At 36.8% G+C, this 23570-nt stretch overlaps 1 protein-coding gene across 1 annotated transcript; it reads right to left on the bottom strand.

Moving 5' to 3' along the window:
• Positions 1 to 165: 165 nt before the first annotated feature.
• On the bottom strand, positions 166 to 17704 carry ANXA1 (annexin A1). Its single transcript, XM_026866461.1, has 13 exons — positions 17573 to 17704; positions 13601 to 13677; positions 11343 to 11436; positions 10450 to 10544; positions 8883 to 8996; positions 8224 to 8314; positions 7190 to 7269; positions 6195 to 6251; positions 4756 to 4849; positions 4043 to 4138; positions 2927 to 2985; positions 1910 to 2032; positions 166 to 506 (listed from the first exon to the last, which is right to left on the bottom strand). The coding sequence occupies exons 2-13, from the start codon at positions 13664 to 13666 to the stop codon at positions 447 to 449; spliced, it is 1029 nt and encodes a 342-aa protein (XP_026722262.1). The 5' UTR covers positions 13667 to 13677; positions 17573 to 17704; the 3' UTR covers positions 166 to 446.
• Positions 17705 to 23570: the final 5866 nt, after the last annotated feature.

The following is a 23570-nucleotide window of genomic DNA, read 5'->3' as shown; positions in this document are numbered from 1 at the left end:
CTGAAGTGAAATGAAGAGGTAGAGGCTCAGCTATACTGTCTGATATTGCTACATTACTTTTTGATTATTTAAGTTATTTACTGATTTTTCTCTCACGCACTGTATGCAGACAACTTGAAATTAAATGCAGAAAGGCAACAAAGAACATACAAAGTTCCACATGGATTAATTTTCTTTTCAAAAGTTTATTTGTTTAGCATAGATGAAAACTTTATCTTTTTCAGAATTAATCAAGCAAATAGAAACTTGTAGGTATTCTTTGGATAAATAATATCAGCAAGAGATATTGATGTTATTCCAGGCTATCGCTTTTGGACATAACATATGTGGACTAAGTACCATTCCAGAAAAACTTCACTGTGTAAAGCCTGTATTTTATATAGACAGCTGAGGCAATATAGAGACCTTCAGCAAGAGGGCTTGAGTTCATTGCAGGAACATGAAACTTAGTTATCACTTCCACATAAAGCCACCAGGATGTTTTCATAATCCCCTTTGAGTTCATCCTGTCAAATTAAGCACAAAAACCCACAACTGTTAGGATGATGGTCTCAAATGAAATAAATTTCAGTACCATTCAATATACATGTACCAAACATCAGTACTTCACCTAAATAAATTAATCACTTGGTAACACATATGTGTTAGCTACAGAGTGAGCTTGAACTGAGTACCCTCAGTGAAGTTATTCATGTGACCTAGAAATAAACAGATGCATTTCGAGTGGAGCAGAGGTAGACAGGCCAATAAAAAGTCCTGGGAAATCTCATGGAATAAATAAAGAAGAGACGCACAGAAGATTTCTGCCCAACCAGGTACATAAGCTTTTCTTCTCTAGATAACATGAAAATGCCTCCTTGACCTGTGTCCATTAATACTGACACACCATACACATTGTATCTAGGATTGTCTCAAACACAGGCTAATAGTACAGTCTTATTTATTCACCATAGGATTGCTTATTCAGCTTGGAAAAGTGGATAATATGCATTAAGTATGCAGTGTAATTATTACACACTATGTTTTCTAGATTTGAAACAACTGCAGAGACATATTAATTGTTTAGTATAGCCAAGTTACACCTCAAGCCATTTGGATGCAATCATCACTTTGGAACATGGTGAAGTGATGTAATTATATACCAAGTTACAGATATCACACGCTCATGAGGGAAGAATAAAAGTGAACTTTGGCACCTAACTGAAAAAGTATCAGACACCAATAAAAATCAAAAGGGCATTTTGATACATGTAGGAATTATGTTTCTATCCAATCAAGAAATTTTGGTTTTAGTGTTGTCTACTAGTTACACAAGGCTGCTTTGCAAGTTTAGCTTTCTTCAAGTCCCTCACTGATTTGAATTTCCCCTTTAAGAAGATTTTTTTTTTTTTTTTTTTTTTTTTTTTTTTTTTTTTTTTTAGTTTTTAGTTTTTCGTTTAACTCATTTACTTAACTTACTTGGAAAGCAGACTAAATAAATGTCAAGTTAACAAGGTATTTTCAGGAGTACCTCAAACATTAAAAAACAATAGCCAGTTGCATCAAATATCTCCCATAGAGCTGTAAGTGTAATCATCTCCACTCTTCTGCCAATGTACCTTATGTCTGCCCAAGTACAGGAACTTGGGGATACTGCAGTCTCCATTCAGTTCTCGGCTTCTACTGTACGATGATATCCTGAGACACGTACCACTACTAACAAATTGCTATCGTTTTCATGACAAAAACATTGCCCCAGAAAATTAATTAGTTCTACCAGCAGGTGGATCATTATGAACATGAGTTACTCAGCTACAATGAGTTACTCAGAATGAATGTTTGTCTGAGGAGCAGAAGAGTTAACAAACCCTTACTGGACTTCCAAAATCACTTGGTTTGCATTTCATACATCACCTGAGAGAAAACCTACCATAATGGCTTGGCGGAGAGAAATGCCATACAGCCTCTTGTAATAGCCTTTAATCTCATTCATATCCACTTCATGGCGTGAAACCATGATTCTGATGAGCTCTTTGTGCCGTGTCCCAAGTCCCTGTCAAGAAAAAAAGAGGAAAGAGGAAAGAGGAAAGAGGAAAGAGGAAAGAGGAAAAAGAGGAGAAAAAGAAAAAAAGATGCTACTTATGTCATTGAAACATCTTAAATCAAGTTTCTGTGTGTTATACCATCAGACTTCTTTGTGGGTAAACAGAGCCAACATCCTTTAACATCTCTTAAGAGGAAGCCCTCTCATGGACTCTCCCTTTCTGTTCCCTATGATCACAATTCACTTCTGATAAGCTACCTCCACCTCTGCTGGGTTTTTTTTCCACACCATTGCTTTTAGCTGTTTCCTAAAAAGAGGCACATCCCTCACTGTGCTTGCTAGACATCAGAGACAACTTAGACTTCACTGCCTTTTTTTATTATTTTTTTAATAGTGCAGTGAACTGTGTTTACATAATGTTTCACTCCATTTTCCAAGTCACAGGAGTTATGAAAATACCTGCATACTAGAGAATTTCAGGTTTTCCAGCTGCCTCACTCAACTCAGGTATCAAATTTACCAGAAGGCTCATGGATATCTTGTCAAAGATTAAGCTTCTACGAAGTTCTTGTCCAGATCTGTAATTGATTTCTTATTTAATTTTCACTAGTATTTTTGTGGTCTCATAAATAAGAAAAGCTCCAGTTAGCTTTTTGTCATTGTCTACAGTAAGAGAGTTATGTGTGGATGGACAGATGCCTTCCTGAACACACTATAGCAAACAGGCAGCTCCTCCTATGTAAAGGCACTTAGAGGTTTCAACAGAAGGAGAGAAATATACTGAATTTCCTTCTTCAGTCCTTTTTTATCACACAAACATCTTAGAGAGCTCTAGCTAGCTTGCTGTTTTTCAGCTTACAGAGCATATCATGTTTACAAAGATAAGTTCTTTCTTTAGGTTACCTTCATCGCCAAGTGCAGTTTTTCAGCAAAGAAAGCTGGCTTGCTTGTGGCACACTTTACTGTAATGAAACAATGAGAAAAGGTCACATCTGTTATACATGTAACAAGTAACAAAATGCAAAAGTCTGGAAAGAAAACACTTTAAAAGCAGTCTCAGTGTTCCTACCAGCAGATCTTATGTATCTTCTTTGTTACCTGTCTTCAAAATATGGGAGATATAGCAGTTTATTGCCTCTATCTATTCAGAAAGCAGTTCAGTCAGGAGACAATAGTTACTGTAAAGACAAGACTGCACTCCCTAGTCTACTGCCACAAAATTAAGAAAGATGTTGCAGTTCTCAAGGAAAAAAAAAAAAAAAAATTGAAAGCATTTGTGTCTTCTACAAAAGAGACAAAAGGTTATGATCTGATGTTTTGTAAATCAAGTTATACTAACTACTTGCCCTCCACTTCTGATATTAATAGGGATCTGATGGGACTCATTTTTTAATCCAAAATACGCTTGACTGTGATACAGAAGCTAAGAAGAACAAAATGGGTGTCTGGCTCCTGATTCCATCCCTGGTCCACTGATTTAAGTGAGTTACTGACTCACCTTATTGTTCATGAGGAACAGTGATGTTAAGAGCCTTATACACTTTATCACAAACCTCATAAGAACAAAACCTCAGAAATAAATTTGTTATATTTTTAATAATCATATATTATAAATGTCTTTGAAAAACAAAATTTAGAGAAGAGTGGGTTTAGTTTGGGGTTTTTTTTGAAGACAAGTTTAAAACTTGGATTTTTGAAACAAATTGTGCCTGTTCTGACAGCTCTTTTTGGCATATTGACTTCCTGTAAAAGTCTTCTTAGAAGACTTAAAAGACCTCTCTACATATCAAGAGAATATTTCATTGTTCTTTAACTTTAGTTATTTATCAACTTTAACTGACTTCAAATAACTCAAATCACTACGTTGGAATATATTTTCCAAACCTTTAGCAAGTTTCTCAATGTAGCAAGAGAAGCCCAGAATGGTTTCTTATCTGAGCAAGTATGACAGAAGTAAAAGGTAGGTTTTCATACCATCAGTACATATATATAGTAATTACAACCTACTGAACAACTTACCAAGGGCTGTCAGGCAGTTCTCAATATCACCTTTCAGCTCCAAATCCAGTACCTTGTTCATGTCATGCTTGCTGTATTTGGTGTACTTCTGAAAGACTAAACAGGGAAGAAAACTCAGTGAATAGTGATGAAAATATAGTGTTCTCCCTGCACTGCCTCTCACTTATTCTTGCCTCACTGCTGCTGCAGTGCACACAGATGATTAACTGTAGGCCATCTTTTTTATTTTCTTCAGCCAGCACAGTGTCAAGAGCAGTGCTACTGCATGGACTGGTGCAGTCAGCATCAGAAATGGGACTTTATTAGGACAGTAGGGTTCATGTCCCATTAGCTGGGATAGAGGTGGTCCAGTGACTCCACTGGAACCTGTGACGTTAAGTGATACCTCTCTACCCAGGGAAAACTGGCTGAGGAGCAAGACCACGTTGGGGAGCATTGAGAACCCCTGTCACACTGTCCCCTTGGCCTTGTGGCCACTAGCCATGTGACACTTCATGGTAATAGTTTTGTTAACAACCTATTTGATACTGCTCATCACTCATATGGAAATAATAGCCAAGCTGCAACTGCACCATTAGTCAGCAAGCATGTGTCCAATTAGAGACTTTTATAGCAGTCAGAGTCACGTCTTGATAATCTACATGTTCTGAGTTCATGAGCAGGCCATTTTCAAAATACCATATCAGCGAATGACAAAGTTTCATCCAACGTACCCCTTCGGAGATGTGGGTAGCTTCTTGCGGTAAGAACTGTAACAAACACATTAATATCTGTTCCTTTCCTTTTCTCTCCTGCTTCATACAAGGCCTGTCATAAAGAAAAGAAAGTAATAAAGTTAATATCAGTATAATAAAACTCAAACAGAAATACTGTACTTCTGAGGCTGCAAGGCAAAGGTAGGTCATTGCTTGACAGTAATGAACTCTAGCCCTTGACACAATCCATAACAAAACTCTACACAACCTCAGAGTAACTATCTCTATCAAGTAATACTTCATTTATGTCATAACAATACCTAGAGAACACTAGGCAGCTAGAAAACATGTTTTCAGACATTTTACAGTCACCACCTAGTCCTTCTGGGTATATTACACATTTGAATTAAGATATTTTTCATATATCATGATATGTTTACAGTCTGCATGGGAGTTTATGACTGGTAGGCTTTCTGCAGACAAACATATTTATCTTTGATATTAAATGGATAAATGTGAAGGAGAAGCCTACACACCAAGTACTCCTTTTCTTTCCAGAAGTGACTAATGGAAACTAAGAACCAAATCAGTCTCCTTCATTTTCCTCACCTCCTTAAACCTCTCTAGAAGTAGTAATTAAAGACCTCCACACAGCAGCAAAGGTTTAACAACACTCTCTCTGCACCAAGAGAAATAGTATTGAACTTTTGAACTAAAAGTATTAATTTACTGACCTTCCATATCTAGGGCTGACAACAAAACTAAACTCATTATGTAGCAAGAATAAAAGCAGTATTGCTCAATGGCCCTTGGTTGGATTTTTAAAAAAATCAATTTCAAGCCAATCTACATTTAAATAGCAACAGTGATGTAAGACTTTATGGGTGAAAACTCAGGAAAGACTGCTAAGGTTTACCAAGATTTTAACAAAAATAGTCACACTAATGATGGAAGAATTAAGAGGAAGATCAGTTGTTTATTTTAGAATTATTCAGAAAATGACTGTGAGGTTTACCCAACAATCTCGAAAGCAATAGCTATAGCTATCATACTGCAGAGTTCACACTGGTCAAGGTATGGTGCACAGTTCTGCACATACACAAGTACATCCTTGTTCTTCAATTCAAGAACTGTGTTATAAACAGAAGGAAGATTTTGTCTGATTTCTGTAAATGTTCACGTCTACTTCATATGGTCTGCATGCTTTACGTGAACTAGAAGAGGTCTTGCAGAAATGTTTCTGAAGCTAGATATTAGGGTGAAGATTTAATTTCCTTCAGATAACAAAGATTATGTGAACATTTTAAAACAGTATCGCCTCAGAAAAGATTGCTACATAACATATAAAACTCTGTTAGGTCTGCAGTCCACAAGATTCAGGTAGAACATTCACAGCCAGAGTCGGTAATCTCAGGTAAATCAGATGAAGCTCTGCAGAGTACCAAGTATGCTCTTACCCTGGCATCATTGTCAGCAAGCTCATCGTTCACATGACAATCCTCACTTCGGTCAGCCTACATAAATAAATTTTAAAAAAGTCACTGGTACTCAAAATTGTTCAGTTCACCAAAACTCAGCATTTTAGAGTTCTGCCCTTCCATACTCATACATAACTTAATATGTAATTGCTGATAGATACGATTGTGTCAATCATTCTGTGAATAAAGCTGTTGTATTTGTAATCAGTCAGAGCTCACACTTTTAAGGTCATCGCAATTTATTTCTGAAATCCTGTGTTAAAATCCACAGGAATTATTTGGTTTAGTGTGAAGTTACAGGCTTAGAAGCTGTGATTTTCTCCCTGATGACTATTCCATAGACTCCTTTCAAGCCGATTTGAAATCAAAAACTGAAAATCAAACCCATTAACATGGACATATCAAAAAATAATCCTGTGGGCATGTACAAGCTTTATATACATGTACTCAGCAATCATGGAATCATATATTTATGCATTTTAAAAGGGTCTTTTTATTGGGCAGCTCCACTGTTAAAAATCATCTGCTTTTTAAGATAAATTCACAAAATATTTTGTCCACTTGCTAGCTCCCTGTCCCATTATCAAACTACTACAAACATCATGCTTAACATCAAGCAAAATGTTTATTTCTATAATTGTAAACTTGGTTTATCTTTCCATTTCTAATCCATTGACATGGCATTGTCTGTTGTTTTTTTCATATGTTTACAGACATTTACCGTAAGAAAAAGTCTTAAAAGCACAATTGATAAAAAATAATAAACATCTTTTAAAATGTATTTGAGATAAAATCTCTTTATAGCTTGTTTAAGAACAATTTCATATGGTCTAAAATAGATAAGTAAAAAATCATGCAAGGAAATAGATACCACCTAAATCCTTATTTATTGTATGTCTTCCTCTAAAATAGTCTTGACAACATTGATTTTTTATAATGGATAATGTCATTCAAAATACTTAGGCACAGTATACCTTGGCTAGAGCCAGCAAAGCCTTCTGAAAGTCTCCAGATGTGTCAGAGATAATGTCTTGAGTCAGATCTCTCTTCAGCACTAAAATCAAAAGAATAAGGATTCATATTTGAAGTTATCAACTATATTGACTAGATGATCTTTAAATATCCCTTCCAACTCAAGCTGTTCTATGATTTTTTCAGCCTTTTCTTAATTTCCCACTTAAATATGCCCACTACAAATGCTGTTTTATTACTTTCTCTCATTTAGCTTCAAGAGAGGAGGTGTGTTTGTAACATGTCCTCTAATCCACGAGATGTGCTGTGAAATTGGAGGCTAAACCCAAAATCTTCTGAAAAAGTCCTTCTCCAAGGTGTTGTGGGTAGCATTGTCTTGAGCTCTTGCTTGTGAAGTACAAAAAAATCTTGAAACTGTTTTTGAGCCATTTGTCTTTCACTCTTATTTCTGATTGTTCTTATCAGCACTGAACTCAATCACAGAACTCTTCCAAAAAAATGAAAATATTAATTTGGGCTGAGACTATTTGAATGGAAATATCTTGGAAATGTTTGTAAATAAACTAAGAAAAAATTATTTAATTAGACAACACTGATAGACTGCAGTAAACACAACCATATATAAGATTGCCCCATTATGATTTAGTTATTTCTCTGAAGATTTTTCCCCTTTAGTTCACTACTAATGTTTTCTGTGTTGCTAAGTCAATAAACTTTTTTTCCAAACCTAGTGAGATCTTAAGAAGTCACCCATGGCTTAGTTACAAGAGAAGAAAAGCAACTGAGTTTTGCTTGCATTCTAGAAAGCATCTAAATGCATGGCCAGTTCCATGGAACATCTACAGTTCTGGTGGTCGTGATGTGCCTTTTCCTCTGTACTGGGATCTATGTAGATCAGAAAAAGTCAGTATTACCTCCCTCCCCTGCAACTCTTTCAATCTTATGTGAAGCTTCACTTGCCTCCTACAATGTCAGCTTCTCATACTGAGAAGTGGGGCTAATATATGATTAATATTTCTTTCTTGCTCTGAATTACCTTCTTTGTAGTATCTGCTGGCTTCTCTGATCTCTCTGTTGTTTCTTGAGGCCAGAATCTCGATTAAGGTATCTTCATCAGTTCCAAGCCCCTGATAAAAGTGATTGAACTTTTAGAAATGTAATTTGATACAGCAAATTTAAGATTTAGAAGAACAGAAATAAGATTAAAATCTTATTGGACTTGACTTTGAAGACCCCATGAAGAACAAGAAAGGAATATGAAAAGCATTGTGCTTCCATACGGTATTGCTGTTTCTGCTTCTTTTCAATTGATATCCAAAAGAAGTGCTAAAAGGGCCAAGAAATGCACATAAAACATAGGCATGTAAAATTTATGAAGAAAAATACTCCCTTCCCTTTTTGTTTTCTCCTATATAAACATACATGTAAACACTATGGCTTTCTACCACTACAGTAGCAACCAGTTTTCAGAAGGCAGAAAGAGTGAATAATAGAATCTCCTCCAACCCTGAATTTCAGCAGAGATTTCTGGGTCTTGTTCTTAGAACCCAGATTACCAGTACAGATTTATTGTACAAAATTGGGTTAAAATGAAGATAATGCACAAGCTTTGAAATCCAAATCCAATGTCATATACAGGCCCTGATAATTATTTATGCCCTCTAGAAAAGGTTTTCTCAGAAGTTTTTGCCTTACTTTCATAGAGGCTCTTAATTCTTCCGCATCAAATTGAACTGGAGTTTTAAGCAGAGCCACAACAACATCTTCCAGGTGGCTTTTCAGAACTTTTGTCAAGGCTTCTTGCAGACTCTGTGAAAGGAATAAGAAATACACTAAGCCAGTAAATGGTAAAAAGCTGCTGTTCAGCTACAGTCCAAAAATTAGCCTGGTCTCTCACTAATCTTAGTCTACATCATTCCTTTATCTTCTAAAAAAAATTGAAATTTTTAATTTGACACCTTTATGTTAATCAAAGGGTCAGGGCTTTTGAGTAAGTATTCAGGAGTGCTTTCACCCATTGCAGTTCAGCCAAATTCACCCATTTTTACAGTATCAGAAGAAGACTCAAAATAGGCTTTTTTTTTCTTTTTTTTTTTAACAGAGGTAATACTATATTATTGTTATGATTATGACTGAGTTTCTTATCTGATAACATTGTAATTCATCCATATATTACATAGAGAATAGAGAATTTGCAGTGAAATCTCTGTGGACATGGTGGAGAACAAGGCTGTAACTTTTAATGTTAACAAAATAGAGCACTGAGCATTTCCAGGAGGCAGAATAAATCAGGGTTGTTTTGTTTGTTTGCTTCGACTTAAATTTAGGTCAAATTAGAATGTAGCCCAAATCTTAACTTCAGGACTTGAATTTTTGTGTCGGGTGATGTTACACTATGTCCACAGAGTTTTCATTGCAAATTCTATGTGTCCAGGTTGTGGCTCTAAGAGTGAGAAGGTCAACTTGCTTTGTCAGGGTACCTAAACTAATGAGATTATTTCAGAAGCAAGCACTATGTCCACAGTTAATTCTCTTCTGCTTTACATGGTGTGACAGAAACCAGGATATCTAATAATTTAACAGTATTAGTCTCCCCATGTCTTTGAAATTACTAATTTAGGTCTTTAAAAAATATAATTGCAAGGCTGAGTCTTCCTCTGAGGGGGGAGATGGCTGTGAAAATCACAGGTAAGGTTTTCTGAACAAAAACAGGTAATCTAGGCTAAAATGAGATAATAGCCTTATTTTCTAAGTTGGCCTTTAAAAGGTACATTCAAATAACTCATTTTCCAATGAGCAAATGCTCAGTAACACTGGTATGCCAACTGTGTAATTGTAATTTCGAGTTACAGGTTCAACTTGAAAAAGTTTGTTTTTTCCAGAAATATGCAGAAATTTCCAAGCTTCTCAGTTCCAGGGACTAGCAGTTCTACCACTCAAGAGGTAGAACATTGCACCCTGTATACCCATACCTATACCAATGTTTGTATACTTGTGCAGCAGTGTTATGTCTACAGCTTTCCCATCCTAATTAGTATTCTATCTGGGCTTAAATATTTGGAAATGCCTCAACGTCCCCTTCTGCATCCCACCCTTTCAGCAGACTCTCTCCCAGGTGGTAATGACATCTCTTCATTCCCAGTGATTTAGTGATTTAAAGGATCTCTAGCTCATTCAAACATCTGGAAAGTCAGAACTTCAGAATTTTTCTTATTTCAGAATAGTGGCCACCATATTCAAGCTTGACTTAAATATACTTTACCTTTCCTTTAGCCTGCTGATAGGCAGCCTTGATCTGCTGACGTTGAGCATTTGTTCTTTTAGTCAGGATGTCAATGATGGTGGCTTCATCCACACCTATGAGTCACCAAACAACAAAATGTCTACTATATTTGGAAATATAACAGTGTCTAGTGCATCATTTAGCCAAATATTTTTTTTATATATAATTTACTTTATGTCATATTTTGATTTCTTGACACAGTGAAGTTTAACCAAAGGAAATGTTGTAATCTTCTACTGCCTTATAATTAGTGATGTAGTGAAAAAAACCCAAATAAATAGATTCCCATAGAATATAGAAACTTATACTTTACAGTTTCATACAGGAAGTCTTAAAGTCTTATGAGCACAGAACTTACACTACAGAATATGTTTAAAAAAAAAAAAAAAAAAGTTAGATGTCATACTCATTTAATCTCAGTAAATCAAATGGAAAAAGGTTTCAAAGTACAGGCAAAATGCCAAATGTCAACTTCATTAAAGGAGAGAAGCGCAAGAGAAGCATACATTACATTATCAGCATATTCACTGCCTTTTGCTGGGATTTCATGGAAATCAAGTCAAAAAGTATTAGTATGGTATGTTATAATATATTTTTGTTCTCTAGAAATTAAATTTTTACAACCCTTCCTTCAACATATTCAAGAACTGTAATGTAGTATTAAGGTCTGAAATCGTAACACAACATCAAGATATCAAACAGTTGAGATTCTTTACCAAGTGGCATAATTTAATGTATTGTCAATCTCTTAAAAGCAGAGTCATCTCTCCTGCTTGCCATTGACTCTCACTCTGATATTTTATTCAGTGCTATTCTCAACGTTTCCTAAGGAAGAGTCCTAATGTATCAGATTAAATATTTACTCCTCCTACCCTTTACAGTAATAGCTTTGTCCAAAGCAACAACATCAGCTGATGGATCGAAGTTAGGGTATGACTGTACTCCGGGTCCACCTTTAGAACTTTTCTGCAGGGGGGAAGAAAAATAATAAATTGCTCATTCCAAAGAATATTTTTGCAAATAAACAGTTTTAGATGCTTAAATAAACCATGCATTTGGGATTGCCTATTATAGGACTATCAAGGAACATACACAGTACAGTTTTGTAACTACAGAGAACTAAACAGAATCAGTAATGGATATGCATTGGATCTGTTCCTTTCACATGTCTTATATTAAACAGAAAGTACTTCATCAATTGGTTTAGGTACCTGAAGATCTTCTCAGAGTAAGTTGGATTCCACAGGAAAACACTTCTTAACTGTCTTATTAGGCCGTTATGTCCAAATTTTAAAGGCCCTAAACCAATAATTCAGTCCTACAGGTACTGCCATTAAAGTGCTACTAATTTCTTTGCTCACCTTATGCAAATGACCTGTGCATCACATTAAGTGACTTCTCAGCTAACTCATATCTAAGGCTATAAGCACTTCTTGCATGGAGAGTTCAAGCCTAATCCTACCAGGAAGTGGAGAACTGTTACCCAACTTCTTTGCAACTTGAGGCATAACCACACTTTCTTCACAGGCGTTATCTACTGGCTGCCTTTGGTGAATCCACTCCTAGATGGGCACTCCCTTGTCAACATCTAAAGAGCTATGGGAATAACTAAGCACAAAGAATTCCACTATGTGGCAGATTATGTGGCTTGCCCTAAATCAACAACATGACAAATCAAGTTACTGGTAGGGTTTATAAGCCAACAGCACTACCTAACCAATATCTACTTCTTTTACAGAAACTATAAAAAGCCCTAAATTTCTTGGATGAAATTTATATATAAAATTTCCACTTGTATAGTACATGGTGAGACTTTTTTATTAAGAATAAAACAAACACACTAGTGTAGCTGAACTTTTTCAGAATCACCTATATCCTCTCTATTTCAACAACTCACTATTTGAATTTTTTTAAATCCTTTGCAACTAGAGTTAAATAGCACAAGAGAAATGGCAAAGTCTTATGGATACATGTTTTACATACAGTATTCTGTACTGATTTTTGTGCACTTCATGATGTTTGATAATTGAACATTCAAATCCCTACACAATTGGATCACTAGGACTTATAAGAGACCAGAGGGATTTTTAAGGCAGTGTCTTGAATGCTTTTGAAAATATCACTGTGACTTCCGTGGTAAGTCAACAGAGGAATGGAACTAGTTCGCTGTCTGTTTCCCAGGCACAACAGGTTAGTCTCTGTATACTGATTTCCATTACAAACTTATCTGCTAGCAATAAAAATCTGTCTGTAACCATGTCAATCAGAATAACTCAGGACCCTGGGAGTGCAAAAGGGATAGGGTGGGGGAGCCAAAGGTTTATGTTGTGGAGTCAAAATTAGAAAATCCACAAAGATCTAGAGCAGAAAAATTTACTTATTGAAATTTCCCTCCTATGTTCAATATTTTGAAACGTGAAAGTTCTTTCAAAATCTCCTGGGACATCACAATATACAGCTTTACCTTTGCTGACGGTCATTTCAGTATCTTAATCAATTTATTTATCACAGATTGTCCACATCTTCCTAGTGTAGTAACTCTTGACTTCTCACCATAAGCCTCCCTTCTAATCAGTATCAGTACTGATCATCTGAGATGTTTTATTATACACCATGACTCTTCCCACTCTAAGCTTTGTATCTATGATACAAAGACTAGGACAAACACTAGTGACTTCAGTTCGTCCTTTACATTCCTGGGCTCCAACTCATGGCTTCCTGTACCTCGGTCCAAGAGCTACTATTTTTCTCATGTACATCATCTAAACATGTTCCTACACATTGACACACCTGTACAACAGATTACTACCTTAAAGAGGATGATTTGAGTGAATCAGTGATTGGCCACTGGAATTACAATTTCATTACAGTAACTAGCTCTGCCTAGGAATTGATAACTAGACTGATATGTGCAAATAAGCATAATGTTTCATCTGATAACAGCCTTACTAGTTTATTAGATTAATTATATGCTGCAATAAAATTGTGTTCCAGTTCTAAGCTGCTTGAGTTTTGTCATTGTTTTTCCTCGCTTTGACTATATAAAAGACTTTTGGTGGCCTATGCCTTTAAATCACTTCTAAAAGTATTTGAAAATAGCATGATGCTCTCAAAAGGTGGTAATACTTACAATGCATTCCTGCTCCTGGTTGTCCATGAACCATGCTTGTTTCAGAAATTCTGACACCATGGCCATGTTGACAGTTTCTGTGAAGAGATGCATCAAATCACAATTTTTCATTTTGCACCAGTGCAAGACAAGGTTTCCCAGTCTCAAAATTCTTTCTCTTCAACTATGTTATGCAGGGGTTAGTTTCCCAAGCAGTAATTGGCCTGTGCTACAGGAAGAAGGTAACTTTTAGGTCTGGCAGGTGACACAGTGCTCCACAACTTCATGCTCTTCTACACCCTTAGCTACTTGCAGAAGTTTTAGATTAGAAACAGAACAGTAAACTAGTTGGACTATTTGCATATTTACTATGGCAATACCTAAGCATTAGCACTGACTTACAAAAGGAAGTTAGCAGAAACGAATTTAAGTCTTTCTCCATTACTTAAGGTATCAGCTTAGGTTACTGAGTATTGGAATCTCTTCAAATTCAGTCGTTAACAAATATTCTTGTCTGATCATTTACTGGGGTTGGAGCTTTTGTGTGTGATGTTAAGACTAAAGACAATGAAATATACTCGTTAAATATACTCTCATGTAATTTCTTTGACTAGCTCCTTCCTAAGAAAGATGAGTAAAATCAGTTTCACCTACATTCTTACATATTTCTTACATATTTCCTCCAATTTCTACAAACAAGTACTACCCCTTTAAGAAGAGAGAAAAAGTCATTTTTTCATCACTCAAAATGAAAATCGGTGCAGCTTTTCCATGAGACACCATGCAGAAGAGGAAAAAAAAGAGTAATGGTAATGTGATTTGACACTGAGCACCCAAAAATAATGAATGGGTTGCTTTATAACAACTTTTGTGTGAGGAATATTCTGTTTGCTAATAGGAACAGTGAGGGAACAGAGCTAAATAATGTTTTATCAAAGAAACTAATTTTGGTGTGCTCAAAAGAGATTTTTTTGTGGGTTGGTTTGTTGTTGTGGTTTTAAAAAACAAACAAACAAACAAACAAACAAAAAAAACACAAACAAAACAAAACAAAACAAACAAACAAACAAACCACAAAACCACACTACCATAGCAAACTCTACAGAAGGCTTGGTTTTAAAGCATACATATAAACAGTAAACTAATGTTGCTAGGTAAACCAGAGTGTCTTTGAATCTATGGTGAAGAGACAAGATGCTATCTGCAGTCTCGGGGTACAGACCATATACATGAGTATCAAAAATGATGTTGTTTATTCTGCAAATTCACTTGCCTTACTTACGTCCTTGTGTCCCATAGGAAGGACAAAGAGAAGTCATTTAAAGTCACACACACCTAAGACCAAGCAGTGCAGCAGCAGCCTAGCTGCTTCTTTCCCTCATAGTAAAACTGTAAAACGTACTTGCCACGTTCAGCTGACAGCAAAGTGAAAACTACCTCCCACGGCCCTTCTCCAGCCCTCCAGATCAGCTACACCCTTCCCTCCCCAAGGCAGGAGGGGGAGGCACTCCCCCTTCCCCAGAAAACTCCCTTTTGTGGCCTTCTCTCAGCCCTAAGGGCACAAAATTGTGCTCTGCCTGTTCGGCTAGAAAAACTGAAACTGACTCCGAATCTGTATGTTACTTAAAGCAGCTGTCATCTGTGTAAATAATGGTCAAAATATTGGGTAAATTTTAAGGACCAACTTTTATGCACATGTCATTTATCGGGGATCAGATTACTTATGTTGCAATTACAAGCAGCATTTTATCAAGCTGTTATAGTGACTCCTGTACCCTTCCTGTATCAACAGAAGAAGCATGTAAGGCCAGATAAAGTGCTATAGTATCTAAATTTCTGCTGCATTTTATAACAGCACGCATAAAGGCTATATGCAGGAGGATGAAGACATTTTGTAGTCTCCATACTAGGTGCACTGAGTCACCGACAGTGACACATACGGATATGTCTGTTGACTGAATAGATTCACAGAGTGTATAATCATTTGAAACTAAGAAACAACAGTCACTCTCACAGCATCAGATCTGAGAAGAGGTGGACAAAAATTGCTTTTTCATTGATACAGTAACACTTCACAGGGAGCATTGGCTAGCTCCAAGGAAAACTGCTAACATCTTCTGTCTGTCCTCACCCCATACATCACACCCAGCTCTAAAGGTTTTTCTGCTCTTGAGGATGACTAACTAGAGCGGAAGGCTGCTAGCCTATGCTAAATTTGGTTTATTAAATCTCTAAACATTTATGTTTATTCTAATTTAAATTACAGATACAGTAAAAGAATCCCGTGCCTTTAAAACTTTTTTTTTTTCTTTTTAAATAAAGACACTTTGGCACATAAATCCATCTATTTCCATCTAGTAAACAAATAATACCATTTTAACAAAATTCAAAGTAGTCAATGTATGTTGAGAGGGTCTAAAGATCTTATGCTGCTTAAATTGGCTCAGAAAGTTAAGGAAGCACCTTACACATAAAATTGCCTGCTTTATAGAAAACTATGGCTAATAAGAAAAAAGAAGACTGGAAACTAGGAAGACAGCCAGCCCCCTGACAGAGTCAAGATCTTTGTCAATGCTTTAACTCAAGCCACTCTAAAATGCAAACAGCTCATATAAACTATACCTATATCCAGGAGGGATAAATTCAGTTAAAGTATTATTTTAATTTAGCATGAAAAGGACTGGAAGAACTGATGGCTTTCTGCCATATATTTTCCTCTACTTTTGAGCTCAGGTCAAAGTCTATGAACAGAGAGAGGAAAAATATATGCACCTACAGAGTGGTGCAAACTGAAGGTACTGTAGAAAAGAGTAATACTTCTTTCTGCATACTCTATACCAAATGCATATTTGAGATTTATTCTGTTTAATAGATTATTGTCCAGGCCATCTGTCCCGCTTTCCAATCTGGAATGCGTATATGTCCCATGTAAAAGCAAATGATCAAAAACTTAAAATTTCTCAGTTTGAAATATACTACTATTTTTATATATTTTATAATTCCTAATTTGAATGATCAACATTGCAACTGGAATGAAAAATCAGAGATACAGACTGAAAGCCCTAAGTGTTGCTTCGTAAGAATTACTGCAATATTTCTTTCTGGCTGGCTCCTACTTCCCAGAAGATGCACTCTTGAACCAGACACATGCAAGATTTTTAAAGTTTTGAGAAAATAATATTTGTTGAAAATATTTAAAGGCACAAACTACATTCTGTGTCAAACCACACCATTTCTCCTTGCTTATTTAACCATATCATGAACTATATCAGATATAACATCTCTGGTTACTTTCTAGTGGTACTTACCAGGATCTTCATGTAAATTTGCACCTTATCAGAAAAACAGGCAGTGAATCTAACAAAATAATTCATTTTACACTGGAAAACCTACTGAATATGAATGCAAACATCAGAAACATTCTCATCCTTGGAAAATTCAGTGGAAAGTTTTAGCAGAACAAACTCCAGATTATACAACCCTTACTTAATGTGGCTTTGACTAAGTGCTTAGTCACAAACCCGCAGTTTTGCTTTATGTTTGGAAAAGATTACTTTTCTTTATTTCCATCACTTGCTTGAGCAAAGACCCCTCTACAGTTCCAAAGCAGCAAACTGTTGTTGAACAACAGCTGTTTCTAACTTTCCATACAAAGCACATTAGTCTTCCAGGAACTCCAGTTTTACTGCAGATTTTTACAGCAGCCTATTACAAAGGCAAAGAGAAAGCATAGGAAACAGTGAACTCCAGATAAGCTTAATTTTAATTTTAATTTTTTTTTTCAACACATTAAATAAAAGTAACAACCATCCAAGCCCTTCTGTGTTCATGAAACATTTCAAAACTGAAAGAATTTCTCCTGCCCACACCCATCTTTTCTTGCCAGCAACTCCAACTCACAGAATATTGCACCAGGTCACTTGACAAATTTAGTGTACAATTCTTAAAGTTTGTCTGGTCTACAGAGAGCAGCAAAGAACTATGAAAACATACCTTCTTCCTCACAAATAGTACTTTCCGGGTGGCACAGTCAGGAGTAAGAGAGAAGAGGGTTCTCAATGCTTTTATAGCACTGCACAAGAGACCCCACCTAGCAACCAGTGTTTCCACAGCCCCAACAACCATCTGGCCTTTGCAGCAGCTAAATCTGGGTGCTGTCCAAAACACAAAACCACAGAAAAAAGTCACTGCAAAACTATGTGCTGGAGAAAGCAAGAGCAGATTTCAGAAGGGAAAAGACAGTGAATGAGCATGCCATGGTAGTTCTCCTCCCCTGTCATGGCCACATCCCTCACTGTAGTAAATTGTCATAAATCTTTCAGGATCATAAGACTAAAATGTTAAAAAAAATTAAACCTCAGTTACTCCCTTTGTATTTTGACATGTCTGATACCACTTCAAAGTGAATATATTAAGACACATCTTTGCTCAGTCAAATTTTGAGAGAAAAAAGAGTGGAGAAGAGTCAATGTGGCTTCCACGCTTCACTGAGCTCTGATGGCTATTAGCTGTGCTTCTTCTGCACATGAGTCTGTGGCAGAAATCGTTCAGGAATAAGACATATCTAAAACTTAATATCAGTACCTTTTTTTTTTTTTATTAGTTATTTTTTTTTTAAAAAACCCGAAACACCTAGAAACTGGCAAGCTTAATAAAAAGGCAATAAATGGCACTTACATAGTTAAAAAGAGGTTGAAACATTCAGATTAAACTGTGAAGTTCAAAGTGAGAATGGTTTGCACAAGATGAGGAAGTTTGCCAACCTGCTAGAAGAGTTCTTCTGCAAGCACTTCCTCACTAAACCAGCCAAACACATTTTCCAGAACATGTCCAGCATAGCAGCACCATGCAACCTATCAGTAACATCTCAGATTGGCCTGGTACATGATGCTCGGTGGAGAAATACCACTTCCCACAAGCACTTGCAACTAGCAGATCAGTCTCCCTGTTGACTGTCATCCTGATTTCTGCTGATCTGGACCTGATGCAACAGACTGGTACCTCCAGAATGGGAAAGTATGGCTGACTTGCCTCTCACGAACACACATGAACTGCAGTCTACCCTTAAAACCCAAGTATAGTAATTAATAAAGGGAGAAGGAAGGGGAACAGACTGATGGATAGCCTTAGAATGGACACAAATTTCTCAAATGTAGCACATCATTGTATACACAATCCAGCATTGCTTATGACTTTCTCTGCTTAAAAAAAGCTCTGTAGAAAGTTTGGGCCCTAAATGCAGCCCCCCCAACAGGGCTTGGTTGTGGGTGCTGGGAGTAAGCTCAGGATCATCACAGCCAAGGAGTCCCCATCCCACCTGGTGCCCACTAGTACTGTGGGAGGCAGTGGCCAGGCCACCCCAGCCTTCAGCTACAGCCCCAGCACTTGGCCCCCACCTGAGCCACAGTGCAACTGCCTTGCAGCTGGGCTGGGACTGGCTGTGGGAGCTGGGCTGGGCCCAACCTAGGTGTTCCATCTCTCCCCCTTCTCCTTCCATCTGTCTTGATCCTGACCGGGGTGGTAGGGCAGGAGGGGCTGCCAGGCCTTTTCTTGCCAACCCTGAGAGGGACCCTACCCCACAGGGTCTTGGCCCCCAGGCAGCCCCCAGCTCCCACAGACAGTTTCCCAGCACGTTGTTCTTTTCTTTTTTTTCCTTCACATTTCCCATGTTAACAAAGGTATTTCAGATATTTTCAGAAAACTGAATAATTGAAGGGGCCCACCAGCTGACAGTGATACTGTAGGTTAGGTGCCAGGTTGTATTTGGGTGTGTTTATTTAATTATAATGTGTGAAGTTCAGATTACTCCAGCCCTCCTGACCTCCATGTCAGTACAACACTACCAGTCTTATTTCACTGGTGGCAGATGTTAGCCAAAACCTCTGTTTACACTTTTTTTGAGTGGCTGTTTCCCTTGTCTATTAATGAGCATGGCTAATTACATTCTTTTTATACTGAAAATCTGGAAATCTGTGCATATCCCTAGTGCACCTAGCTGAGTCTTTTGAAGTACGGAAATAACCTAGAAAGCTGTGTTACACATGCTCAGACCATCTTTATAAGCTTTTGGTGTTTTCTCAGTAAAGAAAATAGTACAGCAGTATTTATTGCAGGCCTATAAGGGTATGAATCAGTGTGTTACAAGTATTTAGTAAGACATTCTTCCACATTGACTCTTTTTTCTAATATGCTTTCTCAATAATTAGACTATTATCCCATTTTCATCATAGCAATTTTTCACCTTTTTTTTTAATTGTATTGTCTCTCAGACCTGTGTTTCCCCTTTCAGAGTGATCTGACATGACAGCATTGGGCTACAACTCATTGCAGGAGCTGCCTGCATTTGCTTTTCCTGTCTTAATGGGAGGGGAGATGACTCACTGTCTTCTCTCTTCCTGAAGCTGGAGTGAATCACTCATCTGACCTACAGAGCTTTATTGTGCAAAATGCTTACATTTAAAATATGTAATTTATCTGGAGGGAGCTTCAGTGTTTATTGTTAAGTTTTTAACTATAACTCCATCATTTGTTTCATAAAGCTGGAACAGTTTGTGTATTGTTTATTATTGACCTAGTATTGTTTATTCAGAAGTGGCAAAGCACACAGCTATTGTCTTAGTATAAATGAGACAAAAATAAACTTTTTTCTTTTATACTCAATGTGACATCTCTCAGATACTGCTAGTAATACTATTCTGATACAATGGTCAACATAGTGTGGAATACAGGTGCTGCTGAGAGAAATTGAAATGTTCAGTAGAAATAGAAAAGAAAAATACCCCGTTTCGGTAAACTGTCAGATTTGACCTTGCCAAATATTTCTCTTGAGGGTTGTGATAACAGCTCGAGTGGGCAGATGGAGTTTCCCCAAGCAATCTGTCCTACACAAGACAACAGCAAAATAAATCAGGAATTTTGCTGGAGGTTGGGAGAAAGATCAGCAGCCCTTACACCTATTTTAAAGCTGATTCCCTCTCTGCTGCGTTTGTTCTGCCTGGGATGCCTTAAAGAAACTTAAGTTTGGGGGTATGTAGGAGAGAACCATTGTACCCACATGCAGCTAAACAACCCCAATTTACAAGTGAACTTCAGATTACCTGTGAGATAAATATTAAGGGGAAATTAATGCGAACAAATTGAGTTGTTATGAAATAGCATTATCCTACAGGAGTTCCTAAGTGCATAAAGTCTGACAATACGTCGTAAAACAGAGCTCTGATTGTTTATTTCTCACCAGGACAGTCAACTATTTTGAGCCAGCTAATAGCAAACAAGAACCACCTGGAATCTGTCTCTCTAATCTTTTGCACATTGTGACTTCATTTATCTTCAGTAGGTTTTATCCAAATCCCACAAAACTGAGGAGAAATACATTAGTCTATTCCCTTAGACAGCCAGGACCTGCAGGGTAACCAGCTGTACTCAGATTTCAAGTAATAGAGACAATGATATGGATTATATAGTTCTAAGAGCATGTAATGTCACAGCTGTATGAGTTAGAGGAGTCCTACTGAAGGATAAGACGTTCCAGAGCAAAGCTATTCCAGAGCAAAGTTATTCCTCTAACATGTCTTTACCAATTCCTGTACAAATTCCTGGTTTAGGCAGCATGTCTCAGTTACGTTACTGAGAAAAATATATTTTCTACATACTCCACATAATGTACAGTGCCTTCACGTACCTTCATCTCTTCCTTTGACATTACAAATGATTACATTTCAATGTCAGTGAAATCAGCTATGCTATCTATTTATTTGCACCTAATCTGCATGATAGGTCCATCTGGAGTCAGACTGTGATTTTGGGTATCCTCATGATCCTATACCATGGGCTGTGTGGCACAGAGCTTCAACTCTGGACACAAAACTTTTTTAGTTTCATTCTTAAAGAAAAAAGAAAAAAAAAAAAGGAATTCATGAGACAATCAAAACTGTGTAATACCTCTTACGGCTTCTCTGTTGAAGGATTTATATTCATTAATGTATTATTACCCATTCAGATTATGTTTCAGCTACGGACCTCTCTGCAAGCTTGCAAATAAGGAAAATATCCATTTGTGTCTTGATTCTGATTCAAAATAGTTAATAAATATTTTTGAGCAATTTTCTAACTGGGATTAATTGTATTTGGTTTTGTGTTGCACAAAATATTTATCATTCACCTCTGTCTTTCATTATGGGTTAGTCAATATTTTGTTAGTGCCTCATGAAATACTGAATTGGCATTGATCCTTTGGCAACAGAACCTCCATGCTTTAATCAAACATACACCTGCTTGTATAATTAGCTCTAATACCTACACTTCACTTAGTTGCAGTAAATACCTTTCTGAAGCTCCAGATATTTCTGGATGTGTAAAGGGATTTTCTGAACCTCATGGTGAACCAAAGATTATCTATCCAGAAGGCACAAAATGTTAGTGAACTGCCCCTTACATAAAGAAATAAAAAATAGCCTATTCTGTACTAGGAACAGGCAGAATAGGTGTGTGTGAAGTCATGCCAAGATTTTTAGGAACTAGAAGTCCCATTCAGCTTAAATGAGCATAAATTTTGTCACTCATTTTAATGGAACCGGGAATTCGTTTTAGGGGTGCAGATTGAGAAACACTTCTGCAAGCTTTTTCAACTTGTCAGACTGCCTTCCAGGCATGAGCCCTGACTCTGCTATGGTTGTGTGCCAACGTAATTTATATAAGGAAAATCTGGACCTTCTAGGAAGCCTCCAGGAAAAAATCCTTGGAAACCCTGGTTACACAAATCCTCCTCCATATCACAGTAGAGCAAAACAGACCTGTATGACGATGAAGGTGTGACAAAAATAGTAAATCACTGGGGAATATATAACTCAGTACCCATGCATTGGGAAGTCTAAAGGGACAAGGCAAAGAAGTAGGAACACATAAGCTTTTTACTGTCCTGTACATCTATAATGCTAATCAGAGGATGTCATACAATAGAAGGAAACACAAATGACAGAGCTTTACTTTAAAAAAACTGAACAATGTATGACTACTGTGGAAAGCTCAGTGGTGTTAATGGAGAAAAGTCTTGTGAAAAAAAAAAAACAAAACAAAAAAACAAAAAAAAAAAAAACAAAAAACCAGGAGAACTGGTGGCATGTCACAACTGATCCTAGGAGTGGAACTGGGCAGTGTCTTCCAGTGATACTAAGAAGCAGGATAAGCAGTCCTCTGTATCTTAAAAGAGACTGAACCTTGTAGCAAAATTATGTCATTGTAACTTCAAAGAAATGAGACAAAACTAACTAGCAAAACTTAATGAGCAGAGGAACTACCTGTGGTGTTGCAATGTGTAGGTTAAATTTATCAGGTATTAAAGCTTATTAGCTGTTCTGAAATTGATTTCATTCTCCAAAGTAACTTTACACATACTGCCATTTCTGGGTTCTGTTTTTCCTTTAAAGAAAATTAATGTATTAAACATTTCCAAATATATCCTTAGCAAACTTTGCTGATTTTGTTGTTCCTGTATGTTGAAATGAATACCAGTGAGTGATTCTATTGGCACTAAACAACCAGATTAAAACAATAAAGCATATTTTACTCCCTAGCTATAATAATGAGTGAGTATCATATTCTGAAGCTTCAGAATCACTTCAGTCAGGCTGAGACCTGTTCAGAGTGGTGTAGCCTTGGCTTGGCTCCCACTACCACACAGAAACAGGAATGACATAAGAATAAATTGTTTGGTCATAGTCTACATTCAGGGTGTGATAAGAAGAGTCATAAAAAAATGAGGAAAAGAGACATTCATTTTTCTCTTGTAATATCTGTTCCCAACTGTTCCTATTATTAACGGAGAATTGTTGTGGTTAAAAGTTTTCCAAGATAGACTGCATGTTACTATTTCACTGAGTTGTTTACCTGCCAAAATTAGGAGTAAAATTTCTGTGAAGAACAGACAGAACTAACTCATAATTAGTCAATGACTACAAAAACCGATTTCCTGCTATGGAACATTAGAATAGCT

The sequence above is a fragment of the Athene cunicularia genome (assembly GCF_003259725.1).
Source record: "Athene cunicularia isolate RWA chromosome Z unlocalized genomic scaffold, athCun1 chrZ_part2, whole genome shotgun sequence".
Lineage (NCBI taxonomy): Eukaryota > Metazoa > Chordata > Aves > Strigiformes > Strigidae > Athene > Athene cunicularia.
The sequence above is the reverse complement of the archived record's forward strand: the minus strand, read 5'-3'. Positions and strand labels throughout refer to the sequence as shown.

Excerpts from the sequence above, each read along its gene's own strand:
- ANXA1 (XM_026866461.1), bottom strand. The coding sequence starts at position 13,666 with ATGGCCATGGTGTCAGAATTTCTGAAACAAGCATGGTTCATGGACAAC. Across the intron at positions 11,437-13,600 it reads ACCAGGAGCAGGAATGCATT|AAAAGTTCTAAAGGTGGACC; the intron begins GTAAGTATTACC and ends TCCCCCCTGCAG. Across the intron at positions 4,850-6,194 it reads TTGCTGACAATGATGCCAGG|GCCTTGTATGAAGCAGGAGA; the intron begins GTAAGAGCATAC and ends TCTTTATGACAG.